This window comes from Pyrgilauda ruficollis, unplaced genomic scaffold (assembly GCF_017590135.1).
Source record: "Pyrgilauda ruficollis isolate IOZ18807 unplaced genomic scaffold, ASM1759013v1 scaffold79, whole genome shotgun sequence".
NCBI lineage: Eukaryota > Metazoa > Chordata > Aves > Passeriformes > Passeridae > Pyrgilauda > Pyrgilauda ruficollis.
The window spans coordinates 5,917,209-5,937,484 of NW_024529821.1; the positions used below are offsets into that span (position 1 = coordinate 5,917,209).

At 46.9% G+C, this 20,276-nt stretch overlaps 1 protein-coding gene across 2 annotated transcripts in view; it reads left to right on the top strand.

Moving 5' to 3' along the window:
* The first annotated feature begins 4,453 nt into the window (after positions 1-4,453).
* Positions 4,454-20,276, top strand: part of PPP2R3A (protein phosphatase 2 regulatory subunit B''alpha) — a 53,460-nt gene continuing 37,637 nt past the window's right edge. The window contains exons 1-3 of one of the 2 annotated variants that reach the window (XM_041486811.1): positions 4,465-4,523; positions 6,021-6,122; positions 16,532-18,954. In XM_041486811.1, coding sequence (XP_041342745.1) covers positions 16,972-18,954 — 1,983 coding nt within the window. In that variant the 5' untranslated portion in view covers positions 4,465-4,523; positions 6,021-6,122; positions 16,532-16,971. Of the gene's footprint in view, positions 4,524-6,020; positions 6,123-16,531; positions 18,955-20,276 lie in introns of both variants that reach the window. The other variant, XM_041486812.1, reaches the window with a different exon arrangement.

Genomic DNA, 20,276 nt, shown 5'->3' on the forward strand with positions numbered 1-20,276 from the left:
GCGCCTTTTGCGTCACCGCCGCGCGCGCCTTGACTCATCTCCCCGCGCTCCTTTGCGTCACCGCTGCGCCTGCGCCGTGTAGGGGGGACAAGGGGCCGGGGGGAGCTGGGCCCGCCCGTTCGTCTCCGCTGCCCGCGGGCTTGCCGGAGCCGGCCCGCTGCCCGCCGGGGGTCCCCGCCCGCCCCACCCGAGCAGGGAGGTCGGATCTGGTGACATCCGATGGTCCCTTCCAGCCTTGCCTGTTCTTCACAGAAAGGGTGGCCAGGCACTGGAATGGGCTGCCCGGGGAGGTGGTGGAGTCACTGTCCCTGCAGGTGTTCTGGAGCGAGTTCGGAGCAGGGAGCGGAGCTGGGAAAGGATCTCCAGTCTGAGAGGAGGAGCTGGGGGGGCTCAGCATGGAGAAAAGGAGGCTCAGGGGGGCCGTTCCTGCTCTCCACAACTCCCTGTTGACAGGAGGGTGCAGCCAGGAGGAGGTCGGGCTCTGCTCCCAGGGAACAGGACAGGATATGGCCTCAAGCTGCAGCAGGAGAGGTTTAGGTCGGACATCAGGAGGAATTCCTTCATGCAAACGGTGATTAGACACATTAGAAAACGGGCTGCCCAGGGAGGCGGTAAAGTCCCCGTCCCTGGAGGTGTTTATGGAAAGACTGCACGTGGCACTCAGTGCCCTGGTCCGCTTGTCAAGGCGGGGATCGGCCACAGGTTGAGTTCGATGATCTCAGGAGGTCTTTTCCAACCTTGGTGACTGACTGTGATTCTGTAGCTGGCCAGTGGGACCTTCCCTCTGGCAGTAACACTGCACAGCGATGAGCACCACGGTCTGTAAGTGGCCAGGAAGGCTCGTCCCACCCGCAGAGTGGGGTTGTACAGCGGGGCAGGAGCCCCGCGGGGGCACCCGGGCTGCACACTGCACAGGGAGGGCTGTCCGGCTGCCCCGCAGCGCGGCACCCGCCGAGCGCTGCAGCACCTCCTCGGCCGGCCCAGTGGGGAGCAGCACAAGCTGTGCTTATCCCTCACGCGTGGCGCACACAACACAGAGTGGTGGTGGAGCAGCGCGAGCAGTGGCTGTGCACGCTTCCACCTGCAGTTTGAGCTGATAAAACACCGAGTCGGGCCAGTTCAGCCTCAGGCAGGGGAGTTTTTAGCATAGCCAAAGCCCTGGCTTCTGTAACTTTGTAGCACACAGGGACAGGAAGAGGCCGGGACATCACCAGGGCAAGCACGTATGAAGTGGGGTGAGAAATCCCCTGTTCCTCGGGACTGACAGGCTCCTCTTTGGAAAGCACTGATTTCCTGCTTTGGAAGGGCAGTGGATTGGATTGTAGGGTGGCCTTGTGTTGTCACATAGTAAAACCACTCCGGACTTTCCACTTCAAGACTAGTTTGGAGGTTTTTTTTAAGTCTTGGGATTGAACTGAATTGCAAAGATATAGTTAAGCATTAACTTGCTACTGCTTCCTCTGTAATCATGGAACCAAGTAGACATTCCTGTTCCCCCATGGTAGCAAGCATTACATAATGGCCTCTCTTTTGATACTAAGAAAATATGAGTGTTGTCTCCTATGTTTCATAATTTCACAGTGTTGCATTACTCTGTGTACTTAGGGGCTTGTCCAAGCCCAGCTGAAGTGAAGGGGAAAATTCCTCTGGCTTCCAAACCCCACAAGTCTCCAAGGGGAAAACACACTTCGGGTGCACTTGGCTCTTTCACTAACTTTGCTTAGACCTACCTGGAGTAGTGCAAGAACTCATCAGTCCAGCGCCTCTCCTGGGAAAGCTTTCCGACTCTCTGGAGGAGAACAACAACCTCTTGTGTTTGCCATCTCTGAGGCTTCCTGAAAGGAAGGGACTGAGAGACAGGAAAGGTCCGTGACTGTCTGGAAGATGCCACCTTACCCAGGGTACACCATCTCAAGAGGCTTCCTGAGATACCTGCCCACCCAAATTCATCCCCAGACAGGCAAGGTAAGCTGATACTGTAATTGTATTTCCTGAGTTTGTTGGCTCAGGCTAATTTCTTATACTCCATGTGCCCATTATCCCAAGTGAACTGGTGCACAATAGAGTCTATAAAGTTGGGCTTCTTTTATGTCATAGTATTTTAGTACTTGTACACTACTCATTATGCATCTCAATATCCACAGTTAAACTCAGTGTGGACTGAGCAAAACTGCTCTGACCTTTCCAGAGCACAAAGGGAATCAGCCATGCTGCTGTTTACAGGGTAGGTGGCAGCAAGTTAATGCTTAACTATGTTATTGTAATTTTGTTCAGTCCTTCAAGACTTTTTGAAAACCCATGTGACTGAGGCACAGTTCTCTTCCAGCACATGAATGACCCATGTTTGGCCTTGGATTGGGTTTTGCAGTCATAGTCTCTTGCCCCGGTTGCCTGTGCATGTGTCTCATGTCCAGTCCTGCAGCAGAGGACTGAGTGTATATCCTGTCCTGCATGAATGGCCAGGGAACTGTGGGGCCAAGGAGGGAAAAGTCCCAACAAGCAAGCTCAGGTCAGTAGATTGCTTGGGCTGCCCTTTTGGATCTTGCCTGCCTGCACTGAGCAGTAAATAATGGTTTCTTCCTGAGCTGACTGTGGTAGTTTAGTACCATGAAAGTAGTTTTCCTCTGCAGAGAAATGAAGAATAAAAGGCATCTGAAGGGGCTGTGGATGACAGGAGTTGCTTCCCTCATCTCTGAGAACGGAATGAGAAGACCTTTTGAAGACTTTTCTGTCAAGTGCTTCCTAGTGTTTTTAGAGTATGCTAACAGGTTTTTAGCATGATTTACATATTACTAAAATGAAGAGGAACAGCAAAAGGGAGGTATCTGTCTGACTTTTGGGGAGGGACGGCATGGCTGAGAAGGGAGGTACAAGGAGAAGTGCTGGGAGACAGTGTGAAGGAGAGGGAGATGCACTGGAGTGCAAGAGACAAATCTGATATGTTCCAGCTGAGATTTTGAGCTGCTGCTGTAAGCTGTGAGAGCATGTGAGATGGCAGGTTGGTGTGTGTGTGTGTGCAACTGAAGGGAGGGGCTGCTGCAACCAGACAAAACTAAAGCTCCCTTAGAGGAGGCTGGCCTGAATGTCACATGGCTTACCTGCAGCTGTGTCCAGGTGTCTTTGGGCATCTCCTCCCCTATATTTTGTCTGATTATTGCAACATGATCTGCAGTGCAGCAACACAGCTGCCAACGCAGGGCCTGTTCCTGGCTGAGGCACTGCAGCTGCCTCCCTGTTCCAGCTGCACCAACAGGGCTCTTTCCCCTCTTAATTTGTACCTTTTGCCAGAGGACACTGCTTTGCTGGAGGGCAGCACTGATGGCCTCCAGCCAATGAAGGCTGGAAGCTGTCTGGAGGAAGAGATGAAGCAACCCTTAGTAAATCTGCAGATGACACCAGGCTGGTTGAGGGTTTTGCTCAAGGGCAGGAAGGCTCTGCAGAGACCTGGGCAGACTTGATCAAGGGGCTGAGGACAGCAGTGTGAGGTTCAGTAAGGTCAAGCGCCACATCCTGCACTTGGGATCATCACAACAACCTCCTGCAGCTCCAGCCTGGGGCAGGGGTGGCTTGAGAGCTGCTCAGCAGGGAGGGACTCTTGGGGGCTGCTCGGCAGCTGCTGGATATGAGCCAGCAGTGTGGCCAAGAAGGCCGGTGGCATCCTGGCCTGTATCAAGAGCATTGTAGCCAGTAGGACCAGGGAAGTCATTCCTCCCCTGTACTCAGCATTGGTGAGGCTGCACTGCATTCACTTCTGGGCCCTTCACCTCTAAAAGGATATTGAGGGGCTGTGGCATATCCAGCGAAGGGCAACAAGGCTCGGGAAGGAAACATACGCCATGAGGAACACCTGAGGGAGCTGGGTTTGTTTAGCTTTGAGAAGGCTCGGGGTGGAGAGGGGGACGGGACCTCATCACTCTGCACAATTCCCTGACAGGAGGCTGTAGTGAGGTGGGGCCGGTCTCTGCCGTGCCTGCAGTGAGGCGACAGGAGAAAATGGCCCTAAGCCGAGACAGGGGAGGTTCAGATTAGCTATTAGAAAAAAAAAAAAAAAAAAAAAAAATTGACTCTTTGAGCAGCCAGGCACTGGAATAGGTTGCCAGGTAGGTGATGGAGTCATGGTCCGTGGAGGTGTACAAGAGGCGTCTGGTTCTGGCGCTAGCTGATGTGATTTAGGGGTTACAGTGGCAGTGCTGGCTGCATGGTCGGACTGGATGATCTTGAAGGTCTCTTCCAACCTTGACGATTCCGTGATTCTATAAGGGCGTTGGTGGCGTTCCTGAGGGAAAAACAAAACCCGCCGTCCGCGACGATTGGAGATCCGCAGGCGGGGCTGAGGCGCGGACGGGCCGTGAGGCGGCCCCGGGGCTCTCTGAGGCGGGACCCGCCTCCGCCCTCCGCCCCCCCGGCCCGCGGCGCTGGGCGGGCCCGGCCGTGCGGAAGGGGCGGCCGGGGCGGGCGGCGGAGCGCGCCCGGCGGCGGGAGCGGCGCTGGCCATGGGACGGGACGGGGCGCTGCCCCGGCGGGTACGTGTGAGCGGCAGGGCCCCGGGCCGGGGCTCGCCCTGTCTGGGGCAGTGGGTTTGTCCCGCGGGGCCCGGCGGCGGGGGCCCGGGGCTGCGTCTGTGCATGAGGAGCCGGCGCGGGGGTCCCGCTGTGGGCGCTGGCTCGGTCCTGGAGGGTCTGGCGGGGTGTGCTGAGGGCGGTGGGGGCCGGCAGTGCCGGGCATACGCGGGAGGCGATGCTCGCCCCGCACGGGTTGAAGCTCCGTGGTGTCCCGGGTCGGGGCTGAGAGCTGTCCCCGGAGAGTTGTCCCCAGGGGCTTAGGCGTAGCAGGTTCTGAGCACAGCGTGTCCCCAGCCCCGGCTGGCCCGGAGGTGTTGGGTATTGAGAACCGGAGGTTAACTCCGGTGAGGGGTCCTCAGGCTGTTCTTTTTCTGTGACCACTTGCCCCAGTACCCTGGGTAGCCGGACCTTCCATTATCTTCACTGCAGCTGTGAATGAATACGTGGTCATGAAAGTAGGATTCAATTTTTTTTCCCCTATGTATTTCTTCATGAGCGAGAAAGGGAACGGCTTTGGCTACCAGACTCCTGGGTTCACGGGCAGATGAATTCGAGATTAAGTTGAGCATAAACTTGTGAAACTGAGTTTGAATAACGAGTGGAATGATTTATGAAGGAGGTGTTCCTGCCGGAGTAATTCTCTCTGCAGGTCATCGGACTGCGTTGGTCTCAAGTAATGTAAATATTTTTAAGCCTGGGACTAATTATATTAACTCTCTTTTTCCTGCTGAAGAGGGAGACCCTGGGAGGTGTGCTGCTCTATGCTCCCACCTTGGCAGAAATGCAGGCTGGGGAAGGATTCCAGAGGCAGGTAGTCCCCTAAGCTGGTTGCTGTTGAGGTGCTGCCTGCAAGGCAGGGAACTTTTTTCTTGGTGGTGGTCTCATGGCTTTAGCTCACATGGCGTGATGCCTGCTTCAGGAAATAACGCTTCCAAAAATTGAATAACCATTTCTTTAAGTCACCTTCTCTCTTGATTTTTTTCTTGTCAATCTCTCCAGCTTGGCAGGTCTGCTCTCTCAGGTTGTGTAGGGGGAGGTTATTTTAGTGAGAACTTTGAGGAGATTGTCAGTACTGCTAGACTTTGTTATGTAAAATTATGTGTTTAATGTCTGCTGGATTCTGAGAAACTGAAGCATGAGACAGTGGTGGGTTGTTTGGGTTTTTTCCCAGTATTTATATATCTGGAAGGGGTAACACTGTGTATCAGTTGCAACTGATTTATATTTGCCTGAAAATGAAGGAGAAAAGTCGAAGTTCCCTGGTGGCACATGGCCCGTTTCCATTACCTAGACCTTTGCAACCACTGTCGCATCATATTATTTTGTAGTTGTAATTTACACAGAGGTGTAATGTTAAAGGTAGCTGTGGGCAAAGCTCCTCAAAATACAGCTGACTGATGTGTGACTGCCAAACACTGCAGAGATTTTCTGGTAAAGCATCTATTTCATTTCCTTCAGCTGCAACCTGTGGAGCAGGTGATGAATAATGTGGCTCAGGCAGTTCAGAAAGCTCTGTGGTGGAGCCCTGCGGTCTGACACTCATTGCTGCTAGCCCTGGAGGTACAAATACGATGCTCCATGGTGGAATTTGTTTTCCCTTTTTTTTCATGGGTGGGGTGAGTGTTGGCTGGTGGTTTTTTTGTTTTTAGTAAGGACCGTTCTCCATAGAGAACTTCTCTGCCCTTGAATTACACAGAAAACCTGACTTGAAGTGACTCTGAACTTGGCATGTCCTGGTGCAGGACAGAGCTTGCTTTGCCTTCGTTGTGTAAATGTCTTCCAGTACCGATTTGCCTTAAATGACTGCATGTTCTTCTTCCCTGTAAGACCAGACTTTCTCCTATTACATTGAGCTTTTCTGAAGGTTCAGTTAGAGCTTAGATCCTGTGCTCCAATTCTGTCAGAAACGGGACAGCAAAGTAAAACTATGGGAGGAGGGGAATTTTCTCATCCATAATTAACCTTGTTGAGTGCTGTCATAAAGAACTGTTTTCATGTGTGTTATGGGACAAGATTCTTCCAGCAGAATTCACTGTTGTATTTCCTCTGCTGCTTATGTCCCTGGGTCTAGTTTGTGGAATTTCTGAGCTAGGACTGCCAAGGCAGTTGTGACTAAGCAGGTGCTTTGCTTTGGCCACATGAAACACTCCCTAATGTCACATACTTTGGAAAATCAGGGCTTGAGCACCAGAAACAGATATATTCTCTTTGCAGAGTAAAATGAGGATAATACTGGAAAATATTATTGGAAAATGTGTTGGTAATTAACCATGTTAACAATTAATCAGTGTCTGATTGGCATGCAAATACTCTGCTGATGGAGAAATGAGTAATTCTGACTGCAGAATAGTGTATGGGTAGGGTGCAGGAGGCAATACCTGAGGTCATACATGTAAACCACAAGCTAGTTAAAAATTACTTCATTTTAATGAATATGCAGCTTCACAAATGTGAGCACGGCTGTCCACTTAAAGTGAGGTAATCTTTGCATTTATCTGGTTTTCTGTTTGTTTTTTCTTTCTGTGTGTATTGCTTTTCTTTTGAATTTGCTTCTATTTAAATACACAGGGAAAAGAGAGAAGGTAATGGAAATTCTCTGCTTCATTGTTGTTTTGTAAATCTCCCTGGCTTAATAAAGACACAGGAGAAATTATTTCCACAATCTTACTGGGATGTCAGGCTAAAACACCTTTAGTTTTCCTTGGTAGAGGATGGGGGACAGAAATTTATGCTCCCTTAAAATGTGCGTTGCTTTGAGCACGCTGCTCTGTGCCTCTGGTGTGGCTTATCGAAGGCACAGGCACAAAAATCTGTAGCAGTGCCAGACTTGCTGAATGCCAGGACATGCTGCACCTTTTGGTGTAATTTGTTGCATTTCGACAGCTGCTGCTGTTCCCAGTGTGAGCTGGAGGCTGGCAGGAATGGGCTTGTGCAAGGTATGGCTGGTGGGAATGCGGCTCCTGGGACCATGCCTCAGAGGAGAGGGTGGGAATGCAGCGGAGTTGGAGCTTTTCTGTGGCACTGTGCTTGTTGCTGACCCATGGAATAGCTATAGCAGTACTCCAGCTGGGGCCAGATATGGGCTGGGAACTGAGGCTGCCCTGGAGAAATGGGCTATCACCTTAGACAAACAGAATTTTACCCAAAATTGTGAATGCCTGAGGGTTTAAGTGGCTCCAATGTGATACATGTGAGACCTGAAGAAGTTGGATATGTCAAGCAATGAGAAATGCATGAGCTCTGAAAAGATGGGCAAAAAATGAAAACAATTGTTTTGGTTTAGTTGTTATTAAATTAAAAGTATATTTATTCTGCAGACCACTAGCAGATGGCTGCTCTGCTACAGGAGAAATTTAACTTCCAAGTAAGTTTCCAAAAATGGTTTCAGGGAATCTGTAAATTGTAACCTCAGTGTCAGCAGAAGTTAATGACCAAGGGAATGCTGTCTTGGACACAAATCTTCCATTATTATTTTAACACTTAGATAAAATCACTTTAATTTGTATAAAGCGAATGGATACTTTTAATACTGAATTAACATTCCAGGGGCAATAAATTTATCTTGCTAATATGAAATTATCTCTTTCCATATACGGTTCTAAGCAGCCAGGAGACACATTACTTAATCAAGCAGGCTTTCTGACCTCTGCCCTGAGCCTTGCTAATTATGTGCTTTTGAAGCTTGTTCACCTCCAGTGTTTTACTGGTTGGTCAGCTTATTTTCTGTCAGTGTGTCAGAGCTCAGGCATTAATTTTTCGTTTTCTTGTGCCTTGCTAAACTTCAGCATGTTTGTGAATGTATTTGGGTCCTGCTAAGTGAGCAAGATTGGTGTGTCTACACAGACATGGGGCTGGAACAAGAATTAGTTGGCAAAGTATTTCTGTGTGACGGGTTGGCGTTACATGGAAAAATCGTGTGAGCTTTTACTCTCTTGCCGTCTCATCTAACTGGAAACCAGTCTCATGGGGCACAAATTCCTGTCTGGTCAGTTTTAGTTCCAAGACTGTACAAACGGAAAGTTGAAGAAAGGTATTTCAGAAAAGCTGAAAAGGGTGACATCTTTCCTGGTACTGTTAACTCCTCTCCTTCCCAGCTGACACCTCCAGTGACAAGCTTTGCACGGCCGTGCATTGGTGCTCCCCAGCAGTTTCTGGTATGCTCGTGTTCAGGGACTCTGTGCTGGTGTTTGTGACAGGGATAGAGGCCCTGGAGTATTAGATAACCCTGTCACTTAACCTAGAGGAGTTACACTGAATAAAACTGCATTCATTAACTGCAAATCAGTATTTTAAAACAATAGATTATGGTCTATGGCCAGGTTTATTTTTAAAAATCAGTGAATACGATTGTTATTGATACTAGCCCAGATCTTTTTGAGTGGTGGGCTTGCCTTATGTTGCTACTGTAAATGTGGAGAGGTTGTATTTAAGTTAGTGTTGGGGAATTATTTTTCTTTAGGGTTAATCTAGCAAAACAGATTTCTCAGTGTAAAAACTGACTTACCTGAATGCACAGTGACTGCAGAGCAGTGTTAATGGTCCTGCCACAGTGAGGCAGGACAGTGAGGCTCAAGGTCATGTCTGCTTGGAAGCCTGCCTTGATAAGTGTTCCCATTGCAGTGACCTCCATGGGTCACGGCAGGAATGCTGGAGTCCAGCTACAGCTGGTAAAGTTTGATGGTCTGGAGCTCTTGGACAAGAAGGCGTGAGAGACAAACAAGCAAATGTTCTGCTGTGTCTGAGTTTTCAGAGAGAGATTAACAAAGGACTTTGTTAATGCTCCTTAAAGGAAATGAATGGCCATGGAGCAGCAGTGTAGCTTTCTCAGTCATTAATTAATACCTGGTTAAAGCCTAGGAAGGACTCTCAGCTTTTCTAGGGAAGAGTGATCGCCCTTCACTCCTGGGGGGATCCGTGTTAAGGCTTGTGTTGTTGAACTAAGTTATAAATGGCCTGGAAGAGAGGCTGAGTAATGAAGTGACAGTATATGCTGAAAATCACAGAAGTAGGGTAGCAGAAACAAAAGCTGGCTGCAGTTGCAGAAGGTTCTCACAGTACTTGGTTGTAGGTACTTGATACCAGCAGATATAAACTCATGTGCACAGGGGATAAACAACTCCCTGTGCCTGTGCAGTGATGAGCTCATGAGAATCTGTGCCATTCAAGAAAGAGATCTTTTAAGTAATGCAGATAAGGCTCTGTGAAACTCACTCAGCAGCAGTCAAAAACAACAACAAAAAAAGGCAAATAGAAATGACATCTCTAGGAAAAGAAGAGGGAGCAAATCAGCATGCCATGGTGTAAATCCATAGTGTTTTTGTGTAATGAATAATATACCCTCCCAAAGTTAGGGGTAGATATTCTCCCCTCTCCAAAGAGTTGTAGTTAATATTACAGAAAAACACATGACTGAAGAGCTTTTGTAAAAAGAGTAACCAAATCAACTGGAACTTAGCGTGGAAAGTACATGTTTGCAAGTAGGAAGGATAAGAGGAAGAATTGGGATAGAAATCTGCAGCCATGGGAATATCCCTGTTTATTTTGCCACACCAGCATAGCAAGAATTAAAGGGTGTCAAGTGGCATCCATGTAAAATATGGTGCCTTTTGACAGAGGAGGTATAAAAACATGGCCCCTTGACTCCCCAGAATCTTTCTGTGTCCCTGGCATCCTTTGAGGAGACATTTCCCAGGTTTGCTGCATGTGTGTGCTTGTTTAATCCTGCTTCTTGTGGCAGTGACCACCTAGTTCTTGTGCTGAGGAGTAGATGAGCAGTCAGACCCTATCTACCCTTTCCATGCCATTCATGACTTTGGAGATTTATATTTCTCTGAAGTCACCTCTTTTCTGACCTGAAGTGCCTGGTCCTGCTCCATCATTCCTCTCAGAATAGCTGTTCAAGACCTCTGGGTCACTATTGCTGCCCATCTCTGAACCTTTTTTCTGAGGCTACATGAAAATATTGATCTCTAAAAGTGAACACCTTCCTCTTGAACAGAGTGTTCTTTCAGTAGATCTCTGAGCATTTTACAAAGGACAATAGTATCTTTATTTCCTCTTGGAAGACAAGTAGGAAGAAGGACAGAGTGAGCTAACCCAGGTGGTTATGAGAGCAGACACTTGAAAATACATTATCTGAATGCAGTGAGGCTGGAAAGGAGAAGACACTATATAGGGATAATACTGATTTTTGAAAGGCAGCTCAAAAATTAATTTCTGCCTGTGGTTCTCATCTTTCCTGAATGCTCTGTCCACTTTGGGTTCCTGTGTCTTAAAATGCATAATTGAACCAGAAAAGCTTATGAGAGGGGCTGTGGGAATGCTTAGAGGTGCAAAGTGCTCTAGGAGAACTGAGTAAGCTAAGAGAAGGGAAAGCGAAGGCAGAGGGATGACATGGAGTTCTGTGAATTTGGGAATGCTGTGGACAGTGTGCATGGAGATGTAGTGTTTGTGCAGTGTATCAGTACAAGATCTTGGCATACTGAAGCTGGTGAGTGACAGGGTGGAAAGGGGTGGTGGATGGTGGAATGTCTTGTCGAAAGATGCTCAGGATGCAAAAAATTTTTGTTGAATCCAGGGGTGCTCAAGAGAGAAATAGGAGAGAAATCTCCTATTAGGTTAGTAAGTACACACAAACCATTTCTGTTGAATCCAGGGGTGCTCAAGAGAGAAATAGGAGAGAAATCCTCCAAAGGTTAGTAAGTACACACAAACCACATCCAGCTTCACAGTTCTCATGAACTGGGAACAGTTGAAGGCCAAGAGAATACTCCTAAGAAATAAAGTATGTCTTTCTAATACTGCCCCTTGAGCATTGGCATTTAACCACTGTTGGAGACAGAAATGTTTTTTCCTGTGTTCTTGTGTGATCCTGATGGATAGGATTCATCTAATGTAACTCATCATCTCAAAACTAGATTGTTAAAGTCCTTGGGGTGATCTTTGTTTTTGAGGTGCCTCCCTATCTGCATTGCCTACAGACAGCACCAAACACTTCATGGCTGTGTAGGTGAGATGAATCCTACCTCTGCCATGGTTTTGTAAGAACAACAGCAAGTTAGAAACAGAACTCAGACAAAGATTTATAGCAATGACTGAAGATATCTCTCAGACTCTCTGGCACTCCTGGAAAATGCTAAGAGGTGATTTGATTACACTGTGTTAGTACTTGTAGGTGAGGAAATTTGTCTTCCTGAAAGCTCTTTTAATTTAGCATAAGTGGGATAGCTGTTTGTGGAACCTGATGTTGAACATACTTCAGTGAGAAATGATGACCCTTTTTCTAGAATGTGTGTAATTAAATACTGAAGCACTTGAGAATATGAGGAAGTGTCCTCTGGTTCAAATAGAAGTACTTACTTTGAGTAGGTCAGGTCCTCTAACCAGGCTTATGAGGCAAGTTTGGACTTGTAGCCATCACAGTTTGTTGCAGTTTCTAAAACATTAAATAGCTTGTAGCTAAAACCTTTTAGAAATAGAGGTTCTAAAGGTTCTGGTTGCAGGGCCAGTGTTAGTGGTGTAAGCCCCTGTAATCCCCAAACTGTACAGGTGCAATTGTGAGTGGTTTCTTCTACTGTCCCTGAAATGTGTGCATGTGCATCAAATTTCTGCTGGTCCTGAGGACTGAAAAGCTGCACTTCCCACCTAAGTTCTACATACAAAATAGTTCTGCTGCCATTAAGCACATCAAAATATTATAAGCTGTAAATACATAAGAAATACAGGACAAAGAAACAACCCAGATTTTTTTCTTCTGAATTTCTTCAGTATAGAAAGAAAAGTTACTAATTTTAATCTCCTGTTCCTTTTTGAGAAGCAAAAAGTTGTGCAAGTGATGGTGAGTTGTTAATCAGTTCCTTTGTGATCCAAAATAATTTATTAAGTGTCTGGTTGAAAAATTTCCACTTAATTCAGCAGAACCGGATTTGTTACAAAAATTTATTGGAAAGAAACATTACTTTGTTGTTTGCCTGCTTTTTTCTTCTATAATCCATATAGCTTGCTCCCAAATCTGCTTTGCTCAGTAAATTCTAAACAAAACCCAATCATTTCTAAATAAGAAGGTACAGTTAAATGTTGCTTTTTGGTACCACAAGCCCTTCTAAGGGGATAAGACCTGACACTGATTACACAGGCATGGTGATATATCTGAAGCTGTACTGGTGACTGTCCAAATGACAAACAGGTTGTTCAGTCTTTGTTTTCTTTTGCAAGAGTACCAAACTGGAGGGTTGGTCCTACCACACTTTCCACCAGAAACAAGCAGTTCCACAGTGATGCTCAGGCCATGTCCTGGTGCAGGAAGATTGGCTTAATCAATACTGTGTTATGATGGCTTCTAGCTCCTGTTGCTAGTGCTGCAGATAAGTGTTCAAGAAGACTTTTGGTGAGTTAGAGACTTTCAGAGGTATTGGAGCCCTGTCCTGTAGCTTTCTAGACTTCAGTTTGCCAGTGCTGGCTGACAGTCCCAATCTGAACAGATTGTCATTGTTGAATTCTTTAACTTCTGCATAATCTTTGCATGAATAGAATTTCTTGTGTGTCTTGTGGAATAACCTTTTATATAATTAGTAGCTGCAATAATTTTTTCCTTTGGAAAGTAATTCATGTCATCTTGCAGAGATAGGACAGGCATAAAGCATTATTCTGCAGTCACACAAGAAGCACTATTCATTCACAGTTTGTGTTGTGGAGCCAGTCCTGTATCCCCGGGGCTGGGCTGGTTTCATGGCAGCAGTCCTAATTACTGAATCTTTCTGCAGGGGTTCTGAGCTGGGGGCTGCTCTAGAGTCAAACTGGAATGAAGTTCCAGCCTGGAAAGAGCCAAGTAGGAAACCTTCTTGATGCATTTGGTCTTTTCATTCTACTTATAAATAGTAGGTTTTAGTCACCCACCAAGAGTCACAACTGAAGCTCAGTTGAGGCTGTGTTCCCAGATCTGAAAACAGGGATACTCCTCTCTCAGGCTTTGTCCTGACTAAGTTTGCATGCTGGATCATGTTCAACAGATCACATTCAAATAAAGCTGCAAGCTGAGCATGTCCTACCTTGGGCAAGGCAGTGGGAAAGGAGAGAAATTTCTACTCTGGATCTATAAGGATTTGTACTGCTCCAGCCCTTGAATAACCTGAGCATGTTTCTGCAGACAGTGATAATAAAGCAATTAGTAAATAATTACTGAAAAGACATTAGTTAGTGTGGTAGGAAAGAGGATATTGGGGTTTTGTATTGATTGTTTGATTACTTCCTCCTCGGATGCAGCAGTAAAAGGTGCTGACAGCAGAGGCAGGAGGCAGCAATCCTTGTGTTGGCCTGGGCAAATTTGTTTTTGCATTGTGTTGGTTTGTGATAGTACCAGAGGAATACAGGCAAATTGGAAAGGATTTAGAGACTACAGCAATCATTGCATAAACACCTAAAATTGTTATTGGGCATAGCTGGCAATACAAGGTTGAACAAAAAAAAAAAAAAAAAAAGTCCATTTAGGTTGGGAATCTAGGAGACCTTTTCCTTGAAGGAATAACCTTACAGACACAGAAACTTCATTGCTTGAAGGTGGTTTAAAGAATTAGAGAAACAGGCTTAGTCAGTGATGTGGAGGGAGGAAACTACCCTTGGAGTGACAGAGGAGGAGACAGTGAGTAATACGTTATTACTCTAATTAAGAAATAACTTAATCAAGATGTAATTATTGCCCAAATTAGGTATAAACCCAAACTGTTCTTTGCTGCTAAAAGAAAACCAGTCTATCCTTGCTGTATGTGACACAGAGGGAGGAAGGAGCCCTCGGGATGTCCTATGCTTTTTGAGAAGCAACTTTAATCATCAAACTTGCTGTCCTGAAGGCCTCTCCTTTCTCTAAGTATTATATAGCAGTCATTTCAGGAAATGCTAGAAGGCTTGTTTGAAGTTGATGGAGGCTCAGAAGAGGAAAAGCAGCATGCCTCTTACCCTGATGTGTTGAAGGGAGTCTGTGGATCAGTGGACTTTCTGGAGGCCTAGCATGAGTTTCCTGACAGAGCCCATGAAGGCATTGGGGAGCCAACAGCCCTTGTTAAACTGCGGCTCTGATTCAGCAGAGGGTTTAGCACACGTGGCAGTGAAGCCTGAGAGCAGTGAGTGGAGGGTGTGAAGTGTGTTCCCTGGCTTTGTGAGTGATGGTGTGAGCACCTCAGAGTGTGAAAAGGTGCCCTTTCTCCACTGGCACCTTGACTCGCTGCAGTGGCTGGGGCACACCTGGTACCTGTGCTTGTCCCTGGGCAAGGGGCACACCTTGTACCATGGCTCATCCCAGGGGAAGGGGCACAGCTGGTACCACTGCTGTTCCTCTGGAAGGGGCACACCTTGTACCATGGCTCATCCCAGGGGAAGGGCACAGCTGGTACCACTGCTGTTCCCTGGGGAAGGGGCACAGCTGGTGCCACTGCTGTTCCTCTGGAAGGGGCACACCTCATACCTCTGCTCATCCCTCGGGAGGGCCCTCCCGTGCCGGAGGGGCTTTGGGGCAGTGCCAGTGGGTGTGGAGGGGGGCAGGCCAGGACAGGAGGAGCTGAGGAGCTGCTTGGCCTGCAGCTGGGATGGGCAGGTGGCAGCCTGTTACAGAGCCCAGCACGGCAGTTAGCTCTTTGTCCTGAATGCAATCTTTTCAATGCCTTATATAATCCAAAGAACAAAGTAGGAAGGGTTCTTTACCTGTGCCCACTCCATGTAACTGCAGTGAGCAGATGTGGCACATCACAAATTTCATTGAACACTCTTGAATCAGTGCTTCTCAATTTTAAATTAAGGCTTTAAAATATGTAAAATGTGAATGTTTAGACTCGTGCTCTCCCCAGTGGGTAATTATAACAGCACCAAACTCTTAGGGGATTTGCCTTGTGTGGGCTGTGTTTGTCCAGGCTTTGAGCTAAGTTATGGGATGAAATTGTGGGGAGGGCAGTGCTTTCATCAGGTGCAGGCCTGGCCTTTCGCAGTGCTGGATATTTGCCTTTGAAGAAACCAAAATAAACCCGTGCTGTGGAGTGACTTAGCTGTGTGATATAATAATGTTTTATTAAATAGATTTCTGTTTGTACAGGAATAGAGGGTGCTCAGAATTTCACTGGGGTGTTTTCATTTGATTGTTCATGTATTAAAGAAAGATGAGGCAATGTCTAAAATTCAAGACCCTTAAATCTGAGATTTGCTTTTTTTCATAACAAAGTTAAACAGCTTTTGAGTTTTTTTCTGGCACATTTCTGACCATGATGATAGGAAATGCAGCTGGAAATGAATGTGCCAAGTGTAAAACACTCAATTCCTGGTTTTCATAGGCTTAACCGTTATACAAATGTTACTATCCTCAATGTCTACAGCAGTGGACTTACTGTATTAAATATGCTGCTATTTATGGGTTGTAAGAACAACAGTTATTCCTCCTTAAAATATATTGCTATGGTCCCAGAGACCTTGGTGAAAGGCTAATGGAAGCCAGTGTGGCCTTTACTAAAGACTGTGCATTCTTAGAGGCATTCAGCTACTTTGCTGCAGGCTTTTTGCAGCTTTTTATAATCCAGAGGGCTTGGAAGTCCTGAAAGTGCTTTTCTCTACTGCCCTTTGCCTTATCTTTAGAGCCTTGGAAAACAAAAGGCAGAAATTCACAACAGGATCAAAATGTTTTGCTCTATTAGAATTAAAGGTAATGTTTTGCTCGGTCTGGAGAGGAAAAAAAGCAAGTCTGAAAAAAATTAATGAGTGGCTAAAATAGAGCTGTTAAAATGGCAGCACACAGACAGCCTGTGTATAAATATAGGCCAGCTCCTCAGCACTGCTCTTATATGGTAGATCTGAGTGAAAGAAGACTATCAGCCTGCTCTGTTCTGTGCAGGCCTGTGTGCTGGTTGTTCTGTCTGGTGCCAGATGTTTGGTAGTAGACAAGGCTGCACAATACATGGCAATCATAATGACTGTCACCTTTATTTCTATTGCAGGGACCTGTGTCACCAGTGTGAGAGAGGAATCTCCCAAGTACACTCTGGATTTTCTCTCTGCACATGCTACTGGATTATCTACCTTTTACTGACCCACCCAAAACCAGAGAAAAAAGATCAAACAGAAATTGACTTGTCACTTCTGCCTTAAAACTGACTGGATTTTATGGCCTCTGCTGGAGAAGCTACCTGGACTGGAAATGGAGCAGCTTGTGCCGCACCTCTGCTGAGCATGGAATATGAGCATCGAGGTGCCTTAAGTTAAACCATATGCAAGTTGCACTAGTTGTTGTAACTGTACTGCTGAAACCACTCCAGACTTCTCCAGGGCTTTCCAAGGCAGTAGCTCCTCACACAGTTTGGATGTTTCCAATTGACATTTGAATGTTTTCATCCAATCTGGTGTGGCTGTGAATAGTGAGCTTTTCCTTGTGAAGTTCATGGTGAGTTTTGCAACCTCACTTCCCAGCGTGGTCTGTGCTATGGCAGCGACCTACAGGCTGATGGTGACTTCAGTGAACTGCTACAGCAGCGTGGTGGTAGAGCAGCACTCCCAGCACACCGTGCACTACTGCACAGGCTCCTGCCAGCTCCTCAGACAGGGACTCACCTGCATAGTTGCTCACCACAGTGTCTGTGCAGAGCTCAGTGTCCGAGATGCCAACCTGGACCATAAAATTCCTGTTCCTGAAAATGGTCTTGCCTTGGCTGGAAATGAGGACTATCACCAAATCCTCCCAAATAATCCAAGAATCAAGAAGGGCTCTTCAGTGCAAGCCTCCAGCAGTTTAAAAGACATTACTGGTGAGGCAATAAACCTTGCCAGTGGTAAAATAAAGGAATTCTCCTTTGAAAAGCTCAAAAACTCTTCCAGTCATGTGGCCTACAGAAAGGGAAGGAAAGTTCGTTCAGAATCTTTCAGCAGACGATCCTTTGATTTTGACTTGATTTATGGGCACTTTAACAATGATGAGAACTGCCCTCCCTGTGGGTTTTTGCAGAGTCCCTCACCTGTGGAGAAATGGCAGGAGAGCAGTGATGCTCCAGAAGTCACCATGAATCCCGTGGTTCCCTTCTGCCCTCATTCCTTCCCTGAAGAAAACTTCATTACCCAGATTTTGGAAAAACACAAGCTAGATGGTTCTTCTGGTGGGGATATTAAGGTGTGCCTGGACATCCTGCTCAAGTGCTCAGAGGATCTTAAAAAGTGCACAGACATAATCAAACACTGCATCAAGAAGAAGTCTGCAGATGTCGTTGGTGGAGGAAGCAGCAATGATCCCCTGGCTAATTCAGAGAGGATATACATGAATCTGATGTCAAGATTTTCTTCCTACCTAAAAAAGCTGCCCTTTGAGCTGAAAACAGGAGGGCAGAGGGAAGCGAGTGACTGGGCAGAGCTGATGAACTGTTTCCATGGCTTGCAGCAAACTCCCTTTCCCCTGGTATTTGGTGACGAGCAGCCACCCAGGTATGAAGATATCATTCAGCTGCCATCCTCAAGTGCAGCTCCTCTCGTTCTACCAGGTCAGGATGAGGTGACAAGCACCTCCCAGTCCATCCAGACAGGTACTGTGAGCTTCACCTCCAGCTCCCTGCCCGCTGTCCCTCCAGAGAGCAGCGTGAGAGCTGTCAAAGATGCTCTACCTCAGTCACCAGCCCCAAGCCCCTGCGACTGCACGTCTGCCACCGAGGCACTGTACATCGAGGAGGAGTCTGATGGGGACAGAACAGCAGGGACAGAGAAGAAGGCAGAGCAGAAGGGGGGCTGGCAGAGCCTGGAGCGCAGCTACCGGCGAGCTGCTGGTTCAGACCTTGCTGCTGATGCTAAAGCAGAGCGGGCCAGGGCGGGAGATGCTCCCCAGCAAACTGCTCCTTTAAAACCAGTGTCAGACCCTGTGTTGGGTGGTGCCCAAGCTGCTGCCCCCAAAGGAGCCCAAACGTGCAGTAGGGTGGACAAGGAGGAGATAGACAAACTGCTGCTGGACTTGGAGAACTTCTCACAGAAAATGCAGAGTACTCTGAGAGAACCCTCTCGGAAGGAGGGCGAACCTGCCTCACTGCAGATGTCTGGCAGGCAGGGTAGGCAGGCTCCACCTCTGGCTCTTGAACCCAAAAGTAAACCTGCTGATCCCCCTTCTTCTTTGTCAAAAATCATGGAAACTAACGGTCATAAAATGGAAGAGGATGACAAAGCCCTTTTACTGCGTATCCTGGGAAGCATTGAGGACTTTGCCCAGGAGCTGGTGGAATTCCAGACTGGCAAGGGAAGTTTGTCCAAGGAGAGGGAAGTGATGCAAATTCTCCAGGAAACTTTAGCAACTCCTTCACAGTCCCTGCTTGCAGGGCAAAAAAGCCATGCTGGGGCTGCCTCCAGAGACTCTGTTCCAGCTTCAATTCAACAGGCCCCAGAAGTAATAAAGGTAAGAGAAGAAAACTTTTGATGGGATAGTAAGTAAAACAAACATGGGAAAATGTGGGGGATGTGGGGAATTACATCTAAGTGATCCATTGTGCTTTGAATGCTGCAGTGTGGAATAATGTGGTCAACCTGGCAGAAATGTAGCCTTTATTTAAATACAAACAAAAAAAGGAAACTGAAACCCATGAGAAAATAAAATAGGTCCTGACCTGGAGTTTCACCTTTGAGCTTGATAATTTCCTGCAGGTGCTCTTGTAGACTGTTTGCTTGTGGTTTAAATGGATCCCTTATAATAAGGTGTAGTAATAATTACTTTAATAAGTATAAATAATTACTTTATTTCTGGGACCAAGTATTGGACTGCCTCTCAGCAGTTCAGTGAGAACTGATTCTTCCACCTCTCCCTTTCCCATCTCTGAGCAACATTTCTTGTCCTCCTCATTACTGGTTCCTAGAGAGACCAGTCCTCCATGGGACGAAGGACAGAAGCTCTGAGGATTTAGTTCTGCTTTCCCTGAACCCAGTGCATGGAATCATGTGAAGTCTGCATTGCTTGTATCTCAGATGAGGAGCAGCTTTTCCCAGGAAAAGGGGTCTTGATGAGAGCCTGCTTCAGAGGGAATCCAGGGCTGTCTGTTGAACACTCGGTGCTTTTTCTTTGGTAACAGCTGCCAAATCTCAAGAAAAGTTGTTGCCATACTTCCAAGTAGGCAGTAACTGTAGAGAGAACTTCAATTTCCAAAGTCCCCCTTCTATATAGGTACTGAAAAAGTCCCCAGGTTGTAAGTGAACTTTCACAGCTTCTTCCAGTTGGAGCTTAATGTGCGCATTTTCAGAAGTGGCCCAAAACTTGATGCAGTTCAGAAGAAGAGTGCATGGATTGTGTCTTACGCTCCATGGTGGCACTGAGATCCTTTCAGACCAGGCTCTCCAAGAGCTTCCGTTGTTACTCTGGGTACAGAAAATGGAATTCTGATATTTCCAGCAAGGGAAAGAAGCTTTTTCCTCAGAGACTGCAGAATTAAACAGCTGCAAAATATCTAAAGTAATCCCTTGTAATCTTGCCTTGTACATTATTTTACAAAATTTTCTGACTTGTGAGTTCAAACAAAAATTTGTTTGATGAAGTGTGACACTGACTTTGTGGCAGATTTTATGTAATGCTTGAAAATGGGATGCATTTATGCTGCCAAGTGACTTCTCAGTGTGGTGCCTTGGCAGGTTGTGCTCTCCTGATCCCACCTAGCTGTGTGTTAGTTTGCTCCCAGCCTGCCTTCTATGGGCTTGTGCTCCACAGCTCCCAGAGCTCTGCTCCTCCATGCA